The following is a 17,481-nucleotide window of genomic DNA, read 5'->3' on the forward strand; positions in this document are numbered from 1 at the left end:
ATGTGGGAGTTCCGGTCCATGTCTTTTTGGCGGGCTGTGTTTGCCGAGTTCTACGGCACCATGTTCTTTGTGTTCTTCGGGCTGGGAGCAGCTCTGCGTTGGACCACCGCGCCACACAACGTGTTCCAAGTCGCCTTCTGCTTCGGGCTGGCAGCTGCCACACTCATCCAGTCCATCGGCCACATCAGCGGTGGCCACATCAACCCAGCCGTCACGTTCGCCTACCTGATTGGCTCCCAGATGTCCCTGTTTCGTGCTTTCTTCTACATCTGTGCTCAGTGCTTGGGCGCGCTGGCTGGAGCCGCGGTGCTGTATGGGGTCACGCCAACCAACATGAGAGGCAATCTGGCCCTGAACACGGTAAGAGGGTGTATATGAATCAGTGAGTTCATTAGTCAAAATAATGGCTTATTCACAAGTGACACAAACTGCTTTAAACCATCGAGATAATAACAGTGGACGATAAATGTGTTTTGGATAATTTTTTGGCAGTTTTTCCTACTTTTCCGTATGCGTATATATGCTTTCAGCTTCAGCCAGGCATCAGTCTGGGAATGGCCACCACCATAGAGATATTCCTGACTCTGCAACTCGTAGTCTGTGTCTTCGCTGTGACGGATGAGAGGCGAAACGGGCGACTGGGGTCTGCTGCACTGTCCATTGGTTTTTCAGTGCTTGTGGGTCACCTGCTGGGGGTAAGAGGACATCCACAGGACAGATTCAGTCTTAAAAGCAGCATTGGTTTTAGCCTCATGGCCCCGATTGTCCAATGCAAAACAGCACTAAAATGTTAACAAATAGTAAATGCATAAAAAACCTCAGGTGCTTAGCACATGAAACAAACTCTAGTAATTAAATAATTCGCTGGGATCGTTCACCTAGAAATGACAAGGCTGATTAATACTACATAGCATATCTCAATTGCTTGTGTTGTCACAATCTGTTAAATGAACACATTAAGATATTATAAACATTAAAGGGATACTCCACTTTTTTTTTCCTTTTTTTTTTGGAAATAGGCTCATTTCACAACTCCCCCAGAGTTAAACAGTTGAGTTTTACCGTTTTCGAATCGATTCAGCTGATTTTCTTATATTTAGAAGAATATCAGTAACCAGACTGACAGTTTCTGCTCTCATTTACTTATATATATATATATATATATATATATATATTTTTTTTTTCCCTACTATGGAAGTCAATGAGACCAGAAACTGTCTGGTTACTGATATTCTTCTAAATATCAAAAATCATCTGAATGCATTTGAAAACGGTGAAACTCAACTGTTTAACTCTGGGGGGAGTTGTAAAATGAGCCTATTTCCTAAAAAAGTGGAGTATCCCTTTAACATCATGATTTTCTGTAAAACAGAAAACACTAGCCTAAATTTGACTTGACATGAATCTCATTGCAGATGTATTACACTGGAGCTGGAATGAACCCTGCCAGGTCTTTTGCCCCTGCTGTGCTGTTTAGGAACTTTAATAACCATTGGGTGAGGCACATTTCCATCATATTCAGATGAAGAAACATTTTGCGTATTGAATCATAAACGTTACCGTTTTCCATCTGTTCTCGTAGGTCTACTGGGTGGGTCCTCTGATCGGCGGTGCTATGGGCGCCCTGCTGTACGACTTCATGCTCTTTCCACGCATGCGCAGCCTCTCCGGGCGACTGGCCATGCTCAAGGGCAACCGACCTTCTGAGGCCGAAGCCCAGCAGGAGACCAGAGGAGAACCGATTGAGCTCAAAACACAAGCCTTATAAACACTGCCAGGAAACTTTGAATCTCTGAAGCAACACGTAACTTACATACGATCATTTCACACACCTCATCTTCACACACCTCCGACATACCAACAAAGTTTGCCATAGGGAGAATAACACACACACTTCCAAAGGCAATCGAGACACTATAACCCCTTCCCAAGGACTAAGAATGAGGGTAAGATGACGACTTCCTGCTGAGGACTGCGCTCTGTACCTCCAGGTATGGGGAGCGAGATCAGGTGGCTAACGCCGCTCAGGGGCACCTCTGTCGTTTCTAGTCTACTAAGAGTGAACTACGCTAGAAGTGGACTTCTGCATGCTTTCCAGTTTCACAGGGTTGAAATCTCACACATTCATTTCATTTCAGTTTATTTTTTCTTTGATTTTTCAGAGATGTGACACGTGTACAATATTATTAGCATTTTGCAACAGATTTCTTTACATTTTACTTACAGTCGACATTATTCAGTTGTGCTTGGTGTGTGTGTTTTCCAGTTTGGCTCTTCCATTTCCACCATTCGCCTTGTGTTTGTATCAATGCGATGTTCTTTTTTTCTATCCCTCAAAATGAAGGAAACATTCCTTTAAATCTTGGGTTAGGTGGATGTTTATTCACGACTAAAAGCTTCATAAATCCTTTGGGAATTTGGATCCCTGTTTGAGTCTGTCTCAAGCTGTTGTATCGTTTTAACTGTGGCCTAATGGTCCAGTATGTGTTTCTTTAAAAGAAGCACAGTCACACATAATTCATAATATATATATATATATATATATATATATATATATATAAACACGCAAAACTCAACTAGTCTATTGTTATACCATAACTTTGACCTGATACAAGCACTTGATCCCCCTCCCTCCCTCACCATGTCATTTTAAAAACTACTGTTTCAATGAACTTTTTCTGCCATAAAACTGCATGCCTAAATTTTGTGTTTAGATTAATGGGTTTGGCATTATTTTGTGTGTACATAGCTAAACTTAAGCTAAAGCAATGATATTTTGTCTCGGGCAAGAGCATATTTGTGTAATTCATTGTAAAAGAAATTGAAAAAAAAAACCAAAATTGGTTCAAAACATTATGGATACAGTGACAATTCCTGTTTTTTACAGATGGAGAGGGATTTGTTAAGGTAATTTAGTCACCTCTTCCTCATTGGCCTGCGATTAGAGGATTGCCGAGTGACTGAGATGTCCGGATTTAAATGCACATTAATGTTCTTGTAGCATATGGATCTGATAGAATGAAAAGGCAATTACTCCACCCAGGTGTTCTGTCACTCTTTTCCTCTCTGCACTCTTTCCACTCTTCTACCAGTGTCTTGGTGTTCAAGATCTGACTGAAGGGAGACAAGAGGGCTCGGTAAAATCAGATATCATTTTGTCATCAAAAGTCTTGTGCAAAATGTAAAGATGACCTTTTTTTGACTGTTGAAGCTAGCTGAGTATAAATAATCATTTCAAGTTAGTAACTGTCTCCTCTCTGGTAATTTAACGAGGGTGGCGTCCGAAATAATGCCACAGAGTCTCGAATGGCATTTTGACTTTATTTATCAGATTTTTAACATAGAAATTTGAATATTTCTTTGAAAAAAAAAATCATATATATCTGCTTTACACATTTGGTCACGTGTATTAAATGAAAAAAATTGCAACTTTGACATTTTTTAATGACAAATGCATTAAGTGCTTTATGCTATTCTTTGGCAGATAACATGATTTAGATGAAATCTTCAGGATCAATAATCAGACAGGAGTATATCTAGCACAATCATCCGTTTGACCTACAGAGAGAACATCTGGATAGACAACAGAGACGAAATTGTGTGGTATTCCCCAAAAAGGACTAAATACATACAAACAGTTACAGATGGCACCTTTGAAAAAAACATCCCATTAGATATTTTCCTAATCAAAGCACTAAGATGAACGATTTATATTTTACAAGATATAGAACAGTATTGTTGAAAGGTAAAAAAAAAAAAAATCACAGTTTATGGAAAGGAAAATGTATATTACATTAAAAATTTAAGAAAGATGACCTATAGCACTAAGGACTTAATACAGAAGAGGTGAACACATAGAACACTGTAGAGTATGTAGAGTCATTATTATGTCTACTTTTTATATGAAAACTTAGTTAATTTGTCCACACAAGATGTATTTTACATGATTCATACTCATAAATTATGTAATGAGAGGCTTGCGAAATTGAGTTCATGCTGTGCAAGTTAAGGTGGGGACACACTTAATGACCGCAAGGACAATTATGAATGTAATTTGAAACTTACGTCTGATCATGCCAGAACGCGCCAGTTGCGTTCAGTCGCTGTTCACAGTCGGTGTTTAAAATCTACTCCAGTCGTTGGAAACAGTCTGTAAGTGTGTTCAGTTCAGTCTTAGAATGTTTCAGCTAGTCGTTAAGTGTGTCCCCAGCATTAAGGAACAAATGATATATGACAGAGTTAAGTAAAACTCACCATTGATAAGCAGTTAATAAAACTGAGATTTTAGTTTTACTGGCCAGAAGCTGACAGTGGAATCATATGAGTACTAAATATTGAAAATTTCATTACAAAAAACTCATGCAAATAAAACAGCTGAGTGAAAAACTGTTTATATCAAAAATGGTACAAAAGTAATAATTGCATATAGTTTAATAAAACTTTTGTCTGTGTCTAAAAGAGCACATGTGATGCTATTCATTTCTGCTTACCTCACCAAATCTGTGTCTGTCTCATTCAGGACATTGTTAATCTACTCTGGTGACATAACCACACTGAAATATGCTAAATATGTTTTATGATGATCATAACTATCATTAAAAAAAACTTCTGGTATACACAAATGTGTGAGTTCAATGGAAAATACAACCACTTGATAGCAAACAATTTCCTGTTTCACTTGTCAGTTAAAATGCTGCTTTCAAGAGATTTCATTTGACAGAAACAGGGAATGACTAAGCAGTTTAGGTACTAAAAGCTAATGCGCAAAGGGTCTTTTTGCCAACACTTCACCTGCTTTCTCATAGAAATTATACAAGTTGCTATTAAACATTATTATTATTACTACATATTATTATTGAGTTAAACACACTGGTCCTTTAAACTGCGTGTTTTTTTATTTGCGGGAGGAAGCGAGTGTGATGCCGAGTTGTTTATGCAATCCATGCCATAATTTCCATCCCTACAGATACACTTGTTTTTAGAGCAAATGGGTGATGTGTCATTTTAGGACATATGAATTGCTCTGGAAGTCCATGAAGCTCCAAGCCATTTGATAGATCTCCACAAGCAACAGTGGGACTGTACCTCTTAATGATGTACCTAAAATTGATCCAAAATTTCATCCAGCGAATCCATGTCATCTGAGGGAGCTAGTGGCCTGTTATAGAATAAAGAAAAATGAGAACGTTAATCAAAAACAGCCGTGTGATTGATGGAAAGACATATGCTACAGTTTACCTAAATATATTTTGTCATCATTGACTCAAGTCGTTCCAAATCTGTATGCATTTCTTGAAGTCATCATGAAATCAAATCTTAACATTCGTATTTTTTATATGTAATATTGTAGTGTTTATTATAAATGATTTATCTGTGCACGTCATTATTTATTCATATTACTTATAATCTTTAATCAAAAACGTTACCCTTCTCTCCCCCCTCGAAACAACTTCTCTTCCGGTCAAAAACTATTACTAGAGGGCGTGGCTATAGAGTGGCGAAGTTTGTAGGACAACTCGGAAGTTAGCGGCGCATGGGTTTCCTCCATCAAAAAGCTATGCATTTTCCCTATAGACTTTTGGAAAATCGCCATGTTCAACAAAGAGTTGTGACCCTTACATGTTTTGTTTTGGCTATCAGGATAATCTTTACAAGTTAATCCAAAATGTATACATTTTGAAGCCTATATAAAGTAAAAAAAATAACACAAGCAGACACAATAAAGTTTAAAAAACCCACAAGCAGGTTATAATTGGTGTGTTTTATGTCATAGATCAAAGCATGAAAATATTTAGAGGCTTTGTTCACAACAGACCTTATTTCAGGTGATTTAGCAAAAACCCATAGACTTCAGGGCGAGGGAACCGGACGTGCTAATGCTAACTCACTTCTGTGTTTTGGTCTACAAAGTGACATCATAACTTCGGCATTCAATTGGGGTCTGTCTCGTCTCTGGCCCGCCTCTCAGAAACCTGTGATTGTCACTGACAGCCAGCAAATATGGTCTTTAGGTGCATTTTTGGTTGTGCTCCTGACTTCCTCTTTCCTACCCCAAAACAAGCTTGTCTGCGTGCCCGCTGGCTCAAATTCCAGCATTTGAATTATGGCTCGCTGTTGCCCGCCACTTTGGCTGCTCATCCTCGTTCTCAAAAAAAATTCTTCATGGGAGGGGTACAGTGGTGAGAGAAATCCTCCACAACTGACTGTAAACTGGCATTCAAATCTGCCTCCATTTTGTTAGCAACGCCCAACCACCAACGATCCAATCAATTCCCGAAGGACGAAATCAAGCCCCGCCCTAAAGTCGTTTCACTCAGATACACGTCACAATAAGGAAAAAAAGGACTATCTCAACTTCCGTTTCATGATGACTTTAAATACAAGGGATTTAATGTGACTGTGACTTACATGGCTGGTGGGTAGATTGGTCCTGGAACAGACATGGGGTCTGACATATATGTGGGTGTACAATTACTTGGATGCCTGGGAAGGGCAATAGAATGGCAACAGTCAACAGTGTTGTTTATTAAAGAGATCAACCATTTAATTCAGCAAGGATGCATTCAATTGATCAAAAGTTTTCCTTTAACAAATACAATGGTTATATTCACCAAAGAGTCTTGGTTTCACCAAAAAAAAAAAAAAAAAAGGTTTCCAAATCAGCATATTAGAATCATTTCTGAAGGATCATGTGACACTGAAGACTGGAGTAATGATGGTGAAAATTCTAATTTACATTTTACAATTAAAAAACAGTAAATAAATGGCTATTTTAAATTCTAATAACATTTCTCGATATTAGAGTTCCCTTTCGTTGTCACTCCGAGTTCCGTCGGATGATGACGAATGAGGTTTTCGCACGGAAAGCCTGTCAGCTTCGATCAATATAAAACGAGCCAAAGGCAAAAATTGCCATGGGTCAGCGGATTTTGCATAGCGTAACTCAGCCTCACCTCATGGGTATTTAAGGAGGACGCTGGCAGCAAATCAGACATGTTTTCGTTAAGTAATGAAGATTGACTCATTACTTGCAGAAGATTGTGAGCTTTTTTAAGCCTAATATGCCCATTAACAGTGTTTCAAATTAGAGACTGTTTTGGCAAGAATGCCTCCAAAGCTTGTCATGGATGTGTAAGTTTACAACAAAGCCTTCTGATCCAAAAATATGATTGCCATTTCCATTTCTACATGATCCACGAGCAGACATATGTTAATGAACTTCCGAAGTCAAAGTATAACTATACTTACGTTGGGAAAGGACTCTGATTCCTGTGGGAAGAAAAGAGGTATTTTACACACCACACAATTAAGACTTTTAAAAATAACTATACTGCAACAATACGGACATCTGTGGCTGTTTAATTGTTTCATTAAAGATCTGATTGCTCAAATACGCACATAGTTAGTCCATAGTCTGGGCCAATAGAGAAATCCGGAGCGAGGTCAGTCTGAGGTGGCATGCTGGGAGTGGAGGAGCTAAGGTCTCCTCTTATCATGAAAGAAAACATAATTATGTGAGGGACATTGTCAAAGTCTTCAGTACTTTGTGATCAAGTTAAATGACTTGAATTAATTTCCCTAATTACCTAATATAGAAGCAGTTCTCTTTTTATACCCCAAGTTATTGTTGTAAACATAAGAAAATGGCTCTGTGCTCATTTAAAAAATCTATGAAACATAATATACATTTACAGCAAAAATTGTACTTACGGGTTGACTACTGTTGTTAGTTTGAATGGCAGGTATCCATCAGGATTAGGGGGGGAAATCACTGGTGTCAGGACACAAGAAAACAGAAGCATAAATCTTGGACTGTTTGTGCATCATTTTTAATGAAATATTCAAATATACTAGGTACATTTTGTGCATTTTCTCTTTTTGGTGAAACCTTAAAGCTGCAGTCCACAGTTTTTCCTCTTTGTCGCCATCTCTGTTCAAAATCTGCAATTACAGTCGTTCACGGAATTAACAACTAAAGCCCGAAACGCACCAAGCCGACGGTCGGCCGACTAAGTTTCCTCGGTGTGTTCCATGCCGTCGGCTGAAATGAGTCCTCTTCGGCTTTGTTTCGCCCGATTCGACGTAATGTGACGTAATGACTCAATATAGCAACTAGCCGAGACTTCTTCTTTATGTGTACAGATGTGACGTAATGACGCAAAGACATGCTTGAATCTCCTGCGGAAATCCACCAGTATCACTGGAGCTAAAAACATTATTACAAGCTTACCGCTTTGAATCAAGCTAAGGCAAACAGATAGTTTAAAGCTACGGACTGCAGCTTTAAGATAGAAAATATTATCTTTAAAAGATCCTGTTACTTGCCTGTAAAGAATTTTTTAAATACATCAGTCTTTTTAAAGTCTGGATACACATAAGAGATACAACTAATATCCCGTATGCGGTCACCAAGGCCAGCTGAGTCCAGATCCTTTTTGGTGAAAGGTTGGATATTCTGGATTTTCCTGCCTCCATCTGAGCAGAAACAACAGTGACATACATGTTATTACTTTTAAATCTATTTTTAACTGTAACATCCCCTTTTGCTGTTCAACCTTTAGACAATCTGCTTTTTCTTTAAAGCCACTACACAGAATCCAATAACAGATGACATAAAGAGCTGCAGTTCTAAATCACAACTGAAATCTTTTCTGAAGACCACTCAAATCTGTACCCACTGACACTGATGTGGTCCTGACAAAATGTGTATAGGGGGTGGGGGGTGCATGTTTGGGGGTTATTTGCAAGTTTTTTTGTATTGTACCCTGCCAGGGGATTGCAGACGTAAATTCGCCAATGGCTAACTCTGGTATAATGCATCAAAAGGGTAACATTTACGTTTGAAATTGTACATGGTCCTTAATTAAAATGAGACTTACTCTCACTGGGACCCACATAGGCAATGGTGATGCCGCCCATTTCTGAGTCACTAAAGCGCAAAAGAAAGGTGCCGTTGGGCTTGTTTTGGAGGAGGACATGGAGATGATGTTTTCCAATGAAGCCATAAATCAATCTGCAGGGGCAATGAGAAATAGATTTCTATAGTATTTCTCCTTAGTGATTTAGACTTCTCATTAACATCTTAGGAAGAGTAACTGTACCCATCAGTCCAATAGTCTCTCAGGCATTTCTTCGTAAGATCAATCACCCCTTCAAACCACTGCCAGAAGGTAAAGTTTCGACCAGGCAGAACTTCCTGTGTTAAAACAGTCACAGAAATAATTATTCACACCAATTCGCCAGTTAAACCTTCTGTGAATGTTATCTACAATAAACATTCATTTAAATTAGGTGCTAGGGTCTCTAGACTTTATTATGTTTAGGGGTCTTGAGACAGCATGGGAACATTATAGAAATTTATCACACAACTTATCCAAGATTGTTTCACTATGTAAATTGTGTCAGTGAGTTAATTAATGCATAACTTTGAAAAATAATCAACTAGTTAGCTGTTAAAAAACACATGCTTATAATATTGTACATCAATGCAAAATGCACGTTAGTGGCACCTTGTTGAATTGAGCCCAGGACACAGGTATATCTCCGAAATCTTGAGCAATGTCTGGCTGGTCAAAGATCTTCTGTGCAAGAAAATGAAGGTTGTATCTGTCCAAGGCCCGGTGCGTCTGCACCTCAGACATGAACTTATTGCTAAGAGCTTCACACATCTGCTTCCAGGGCACACGCTCCGGAATGACGAACGGTATTCTGTTCTGAATTCAGCACAACACAAGGCACATGACGACGTCTATTTCAGTTCAGTTCAGTCTTTGATTTGTTAACAAAACATGGCAACAAAAGAGCTGTTGTGTGTTTGTTCTGTGTTACTCACAGGCTCAGAGAAGGCGCAGTCCCATATGATGGTCGCCATAGCATTGATTTCCTGACTACCATGTACAATTACAACCACAGGAAGAGAGATTGTCTGGGAGAAGAATAAGACATTCAGTTATTACGGTCACCACACATTTTATATCAGTCCCTCCTAGATTCCGTCATCACAGAATTTAATGCAAACTATTGGGTTATTATAATTAACTGAAGCGTGACCGGTGTCTGAGGCACGTGTAACATCACACCGAGATTCTTTGTCCATGAATTCCCAAGCGGAGTGCCCATGAATATAAAAAGGTTCCTGTTTTACACGTCATCAGCTTTTTTTGTCTTCAGGAGACGTTTTGTTTGCAGCATGTGATAATCAAAGAAAAACTATGGATAAACCAAGCAGCATGTGCTTTAAAAAGTGCGTTTCATGACACCTGCGCATACCCTTGTGAGCAGAGCACGTGCTCCTAGCACTTGAGGCATGCATTCACAGTGAAAAAGCTCCTCTCACGCTTTGCCTTCTTCTCGAGAGATGAGGGGCAACCATATGCACTCTGCGTTTCGGGTCCTGCTTTTGCTGAAGCACATCAGAACCGAGGGGATCACAGGTCAAGCTTGAGCGATCTGCTGGATCAGGAAGCTCATTTTATGTTATCTTTCGATCAAGCAGAGAGCATGTTGCTAGTGCCATCTAGCTCTGAGGAAATAGATGTAGCTAAGAGGGTGAAATTGTTGGGCCCTGTCCTTCCGTCAGGCAATTCAATACAGGGAATTGCTGGATGTAGTGGCCCAGGTCACGACCAGGTTGAATCTTGGTCGTGTGAGAAACAGAAGAAAGTGATTCGGGGCAATGTTTGTCACACGAGCCTGCTTGTTTCTTCCTGATCTGAACACTGAGGTGGAGAGATCATAGAAGAGGAGGCCATATTCAGGCTTTTTCCACATTCAAATTATTTGAATACAGAGGTTTATTACGCTGACCAGCTATATTTTGCAGGCTGAGGCATCTTCGTTAAAGGCTCCAGTCTTGCCATCTAAATCCGCCCTCCAAGAAAACAACCCTGCTGATGATTTGCACACAGCGCTGTCCTCGTCAGGAGAGAGCAGTTCTCATTGCTGCTGAATTGGTGCATTTCATCTGTAAAATGGTTTGTATACATTGTCTTTCGTTTATAAAGTCTTTACTGTGCAGTAAATAATTTTATTTAATGCAAAGCAACATACAGGGATGAGCATGCTCCCATTAGACATAGCGTCAACACCAAGACGCAGAGTCTTGTTCCCCTTCTCAGGGAACAGGGTTGTATGTATGAACTCAAGGTTCAAAAACTGTAAGTCGTGAAAAAAAAATATGATACATATGTTTTGCCAGATGAGAACTTCATCTATCATCTTTTTACTCTTTTAATTCCTTTTATAACCGTTTTAATTTTCCTTGCTTTTATTTTTGTGATTACTTTAATTCCTTTTATAACTGTTTTCATTTTCCTTGCTTTTATTTTGTGATTACTTTAATTCCTTTCTGTGTAAAGCACTTTGAATGAGCATAGTGTATGAAATGTGCTATATAAATAAACTTGCCTCGCCTATGTTGGAGTTACCATTGCCTTGTGCATGGGGGACAAGAGCCACAATTTCAGTGATTATGCACAAAAATATTTGGTAACACTTTACAACAAGGTTTCATAAGTTAAAACTTGTTAACTACATTAATTAACATGAAGTTATAATGAACTACACGTCTATGGCATTTACTAATTTTGTTAATGTTAATTTCAAAATTTACTAATATGTTAATAAAATCAAAAGTTGTATTTGTTAACATTACTTAATGCACTGTAAAGTAACGAACAAACAATGACCAGCTGTATTTTTATTAAATAACATTAACAAATACAGTAACAAATGTATTGCTCATGACTAGTTCATGTTAGTTAATATATAAACTCATGTTAAAAAATGAAACCTTATTTAAAACTGGTACGAAATATTTTACAGGTAAATATACTCTTATTGTCACTAACATTAATTGCATAAGTACATCATGGTTATTGTAGGGTTAATCTAATATTAACACACACAAAACCAACACTGCAAAATACACACTATATATACATATTTCAAAAATCAGTAAAAGAAGAGGCATATCCACCTGAATGTGATAAGAGCTCTCACAGCCAGTGATGGTTATTTCTGTGTTGAACAACAAAGCAAACTTTTCCTCTGTCACTGATTCAGAGCCTTTCCTGTCAGCTCGTTTGATCCTCTTTATGGACTGAAGAGGAGAAAACTCTTATTAGAGTGATTTTTCTCAAAAACATTAAATTAACATTACAAAATCGATATGACAACCAGATTTGACAAAGCAAAAAACAACACTGTTTGTGACAGAACAGGGCAAATCCACCTATTTTTCACCATCACCCACCATGTTTCTAAAGGTAGCACATGTGCTCTTGCTAGCGGTGTTGTGTTCTAAGATAGCCGTGTAGTTGAGAAGATCACCAACATTTTCACTAAGTGGAGAAAAACAGACAGCAATTGATTATAAAACATTTGCATATTTATGTTAGACCTCTAAAATATTGAATGGCCTCTGTATGGTTAACAGCTCAACTGAAACCCTGAATCTGTTTGCTTATCTTGTTATGCCTTCACTTCCTCTTTAAGTCTGAGAACAGCAACAAAGGCTGTCAAATGTATGTCAGCTTGTATGGGCAGATTTCAACATGTGGCAAAGGCACAAAAAGTAACATTACGACACAATTACACTCAAGTTATAGATCAAAGATGATACTGTGCATGCAGTAACAGCACATGCAACATGTTTCAGCATCATCATTTCTGCTCAGTATTGTTTCTTTGGTATAGAGATGGGCATTAATACATGAAAATGTATTTCAAATAAAAATACAAAATACCTTAGTTGAAATGGATCAAAATATAATACCAAATATAATACAGATTTTTTTTTTATATTTAAATACAAATACAGTATTTCGTTTTTTTAATATACACAAAATACATGTGAAATAGGCCATTCAGTTTAGCATCACAATTAGGCTGAAATTTTTCCGGACCTATTCTGAATTTTCATGTAACTACTGTAATGTTGTGTAACGTCATGTCGACCTACCTCTACCACCAAATTTTTAAAAAGACTAGGTTTAAAGCATCTGTGTGCCATTTCATCTCTGACTAGGTCACACTGAAGTCTATTACCTGTTGTGAACACTACTTGGAAATGATAGTGCTGGTAATGGTAATGCTACTTCCAAAATGGAAGCCTAACCACTTGTGATTTTCCTCCGAGTCCACACTTTTGTGACGTAATACTCCTTTGCCCTGTCCCAAATGGCACTGGTCTTGTTTATCAAGTCCACAAGATCGTAGCGTGTCCTATTTGTCATTTTAGGTTTCAGTAGGGTACTCGCAAGCGTCCCTCGATGTGCACTTTTCCAAGCATGCACTGAAGCGGGCTCCGCAGCAGACTACCTGACAGTCAAAGCGGCATTACATCACGAAAGTGTGGACCGGAGGAAGAACGCGAGGGCTTAGGGCTCCATTTGGGACAGGGCCTCTTTGACTGTCGGGTAGAAATTTGCTGTGATTTTAAGTTCATTGTAAGTCCACAAGACTGCAACTGCACACTAAGTCTCAGTGCACAAATTCCCAGAGCGAGATCTCTTTTGCATTGCCACTTCTCTTTTATTCTTTCATGTTAACTAAACACAAAGCTGAATGATGTTTTGTTTTAACCTTACAGCCAACAAGTAGAATTGACCATGACATCCTCACTAAATATCATTCCTTATGATTATCAATGCAGAAAATTTGCCCAACCAATGCTATATAGAGTCATACAGCTGCACCTCACATGCATGGAATTTGGGGTTTGGGGCCTGAACTAGTTGATACACAAAATCAGGAGCCTAATAAAGTGGTTGACTGGCACAAAGTACTTTGCATTTCCAAAATACAAAAATACTAAGCTTCAAGCTGCAGTTTGCAGTTTTCCCTTTTTGTTGCCATCTCTGTTCGAAATCTGCAATTCCAGTTTGAGGAGACTGAGACTGTCAGTCACCATGTTGGTGTGGATACTGGCATTCAGAATTACATCTTTTATAATAATAGGGTAATGCTTAAAAATAAGCCTGGATTCTTTAACATCAGTTTATGCATAAGGCATCATGAACTAACAATGAACAATACTTTTACAGCATCAATTCATTCAGGAAAATGTTATTTTAGAAATACACTATTGTACATTGTTATTCATGTGTTTATTCATAAAATAATGCATTCATCTTGAAATGTTAAAAATGCATTAGTATATACTACCGTTCAATAGTTTTGGGTCTATAAGATTTTTTAAATGTTTTTAAAAGAAGTCTCTTATGCTCACCAAGGCTGCATTTATTTGTTCAACAATACAGTAAAACATTAATATTGTGAAATATTGTAAAATATAATTTATTCCTGTGAAGGCAATAAATTTCATAAATCACAAGCTGATTTGCTGCTCAAGAAACATTTTTATTATTAATGTTGAAAACAGCCGTATTCAGCTAGGATGCATTCAATTGATCAGTAAAGACATTATAAATGATCAATTAGATGCATCTTAGCTGAATACGGTAGTGGATATAAAAATTAACATATATTTAAAATATTATAATTTATTTATATTAATAAATACTGTAAAATAATTGCTAATAATCAGTAGTTCAATGTACCTTATTTAACCATAATCAACAGTGTTATCCTTAATATAATTATTGCTATCAATTTATTGGTAATTAAAAAAAACAAAAAAAAAAAAACTTTTTCTGTATTTATGATTCTTAATAGATACTTGTGTTGTGTGTGTATTTAAATAAGACAACATACTTACTTGGGTATGACACTTTGTTGTCCTAGGTTTCTTGCTTGCGCCTCAGTAATAATCTGCGCTTTTAATACAACGGGTTTTCCAGGGACCATCTTCTCTCCCAGCAGATAGCGTACAGTGGAGGAAAACTTGGATTGGGTTTTGATGACCTGGGGAGGCTGCTTGTCTACTACCAATGAACTGATTTGCCAAGACAAAGAAAGCACAATATCAAAGGCTAGAAGAAAAAAAACACTCAAATTTTCACAAGATTGCATACGATAATCATCTGTTGTGACTGCATGATGAGTAACTACACTGCAATCTCATATTTCTCAGAACTGAAAAAAGCCTGAATACTTCTGTATGAGAGTCTGGAGCAGAAGTGCCAGGCTTTCCTGCAACGTGTGAAACTCTTCAGCCTCTCCGTGGTCAGCCTTCATCAACATGAGCTCCTGCTTCAGATTACTATTCACCCCAAGCAACTGCTCACACCTGCAACAGAAAAGGTAGGAAAGAGAATGTGGAAAACACAGAGACAGAATAAGGCAGATGCCAATAGGTTGCAAGACATCATGCATGACAACAAAACAAGGTGGAGTGAAACAAAATATTATGATCCAGAGTACATTAAATATGGGTGCACTTTCCGCAGGTTCAAACACGTGCAATAATATAATTTTCTATAGGGCACAGCTGATTGGTTCCTGCTGTATCAGTAGAGTAGCCAAAGAGCTTGCATGTTCAAACTTAAAATGCTCAGTTAGCATTTGCCTTAGCAGTTTTCAGAAACCCTCCACCTTCCCCAGCTCTATCTGTATAGTAGATCTGCTAAGGGCAATTCATCTATGCTATATAATACAGCAGCAGCCTGTCTTTTTCACAACAGCAAGTCATGTATGCATTGGCAGTGGCAAGTCATGTCCTTGGTCTGCAGCAACAGTAGCAAAGCAGATCTATTCCATCAAGACCAAATATATAAACATTGTCATATCCATTACCATACCAAAGCCTCAGTAGTTAGTGCCACAATGAAAACAACGTGTTTTGCGTGAAATCTTGTTCACGGACTGCTGATTTTCAAGAGGCACAGAAAAACCAAACACTAAAACCATGAAGACAAACCTGTTGAGGTTTTCAAATAACAGCAACAAGATTTGATCACAGCATTTATAAAAAAAAATAAATAAAAAACAATCACACTTCTTTTGCATTTTATATTACAATATATTTCAGTTGATAATCAGTTGATGTCATATTAAAACGTAAAACATATTGTTGGACCTAAGCAGCTCATGGTGATAAATAAATGAAATTAAAATGTTAACAATTTGGTTGTAAGGGCATTTCTGTTTACTTTTGTATGATAAACATTTGTGGTACTGTGTTGGGTCACCACTTGACATCTAATCTGAATCCTGAAGTGAAACTAGATCTCCGAAGAGAACTATTTTCTCCACATTTAAAAAATGTTTAATAATACATAAAAAAAATATATAAAATACGTGAAAAGTGGTTCAATTGGGAGATAAAGTTCAAGAAGAGACATCCAGAAGTAATGACAGAAATACTGTGACCTTGAAGGAAAAATGCATGGCATAAAGCCCACTGTTCACGATGGCAAAAAAGGCCAAAGTAAACAAACTAAAAACTGAAAAGGAAAACCAGTTTGGTGGTGAAAGGTTTCACCAAACAAACCTCTTACGTGGAAAGATTCAGCTGATAAGATTCATACAGTTACACGAATATAACAAAAAGGTCCAGTGGTCCTCACCATGTCTGCAGAGAGCCAAGGTTGTCATCGAAGTGCACGCCAATGGTTGCTCGGTGCTGTTCCCACCTCCAGGACTTAATTCTGAGAATAAGACAGGACTGGCACTGCTCCAGGGCGTACACGGCCTCCTGAAGAAGCTGCACACGCTTCTGTAAACTCGCACAGATATACAAATCGTGAAAACAGCTCCATTTTAACTGCTTTTGTCATTACCCTGATGTACGCTTAAGCATGCATTTGAGCTTTTACCTTTGCACTAACTGAAAAGTTGTACTCAAGCTGCTTTATGCGATTCTGTCTAATGACTTGATCCGAATGCTGTTGATCCAAATCATTTTGAACTGTAGGGAAACAAAAAAAAAAAAGTATTAGATATACTGAGACACCTGTTTGCCTGTGTGCATGTAAGCCCTGATAACGATAACCCAGTCCAGGGCCAGGGTTACGAACAGTACATTTTATGTTGACAAATGTATGTAAATGAGTAATCTCTGGTTATCACCTAATTACGGAGTACAGTTTAAAACGAGTGATGTTTGCTTACTTCCTGTATATCATAAAATTAACAAGTGACTCTCTCATAAGGTATGAACATTGCTTCTAGGTCTGCCAATAAAGGTTCAAAGAGTGTGAATTATTCCCTAATTATGTCGAAAGAATTTAGTATGAAGCATTGATTGCTAAAAGGTTAAAGTACAGGTGATTCTGAACATTTGGAGGTGCTGCAAGAGATGTTAACAAGTTGTAGGGCTTGACCCACCGAATTAGACACACCGACTGTTTTTCCAACCCTGCCAATTTGGCATAACCATGGTATTTTATCTGTCATACAAAGTATCAAAAACTTTGAAACTCTCAGCTCACTCCAGAGATGAAACCTTTACAGATGTTACAGACATTGTGGTCCGATCGCTTTTTGCTTCCATTTCCCTTTTAGGATGTTTAGCTGGGCTGTGCAAACATTTCACACTCTCCAAACTCATAACAACTGCTCCAAGCTCATTTATCACGC

General features: G+C 38.0%; 2 protein-coding genes across 2 annotated transcripts in view; one reads left to right on the forward strand and one right to left on the reverse strand.

Annotated features, from left to right (window-relative positions):
• On the forward strand, positions 1 to 3,647 carry mipa (major intrinsic protein of lens fiber a). Its single transcript, XM_039651471.2, has 4 exons — positions 1 to 360; positions 531 to 695; positions 1,416 to 1,496; positions 1,583 to 3,647. The coding sequence occupies exons 1-4, from the start codon at positions 1 to 3 to the stop codon at positions 1,766 to 1,768; spliced, it is 792 nt and encodes a 263-aa protein (XP_039507405.2). The 3' UTR covers positions 1,769 to 3,647.
• The window catches only part of stat6 (signal transducer and activator of transcription 6, interleukin-4 induced), a 22,717-nt gene continuing 8,543 nt past the window's right edge, over positions 3,308 to 17,481 (reverse strand). Inside the window, exons 6-21 of the mRNA XM_039651468.2 lie at positions 16,719 to 16,810; positions 16,470 to 16,618; positions 15,056 to 15,190; positions 14,720 to 14,896; positions 12,254 to 12,341; positions 11,978 to 12,100; positions 9,833 to 9,925; positions 9,510 to 9,713; positions 9,102 to 9,196; positions 8,880 to 9,013; positions 8,326 to 8,475; positions 7,711 to 7,771; positions 7,399 to 7,488; positions 7,249 to 7,269; positions 6,409 to 6,483; positions 3,308 to 5,158 (exon numbers count right to left, since the gene is read on the reverse strand). Of these exons, the coding sequence (XP_039507402.2) occupies positions 5,101 to 5,158; positions 6,409 to 6,483; positions 7,249 to 7,269; positions 7,399 to 7,488; positions 7,711 to 7,771; positions 8,326 to 8,475; positions 8,880 to 9,013; positions 9,102 to 9,196; positions 9,510 to 9,713; positions 9,833 to 9,925; positions 11,978 to 12,100; positions 12,254 to 12,341; positions 14,720 to 14,896; positions 15,056 to 15,190; positions 16,470 to 16,618; positions 16,719 to 16,810 (1,745 nt within the window). The 3' untranslated portion in view covers positions 3,308 to 5,100. The remainder of the gene's footprint in view (positions 5,159 to 6,408; positions 6,484 to 7,248; positions 7,270 to 7,398; positions 7,489 to 7,710; positions 7,772 to 8,325; positions 8,476 to 8,879; positions 9,014 to 9,101; positions 9,197 to 9,509; positions 9,714 to 9,832; positions 9,926 to 11,977; positions 12,101 to 12,253; positions 12,342 to 14,719; positions 14,897 to 15,055; positions 15,191 to 16,469; positions 16,619 to 16,718; positions 16,811 to 17,481) is intronic.

Source organism: Pimephales promelas, chromosome 20, assembly GCF_988280905.1.
Source record: "Pimephales promelas chromosome 20, fPimPro1.hap1.1, whole genome shotgun sequence".
In the NCBI taxonomy this organism is placed as follows: Eukaryota; Metazoa; Chordata; class Actinopteri; order Cypriniformes; family Leuciscidae; genus Pimephales; species Pimephales promelas.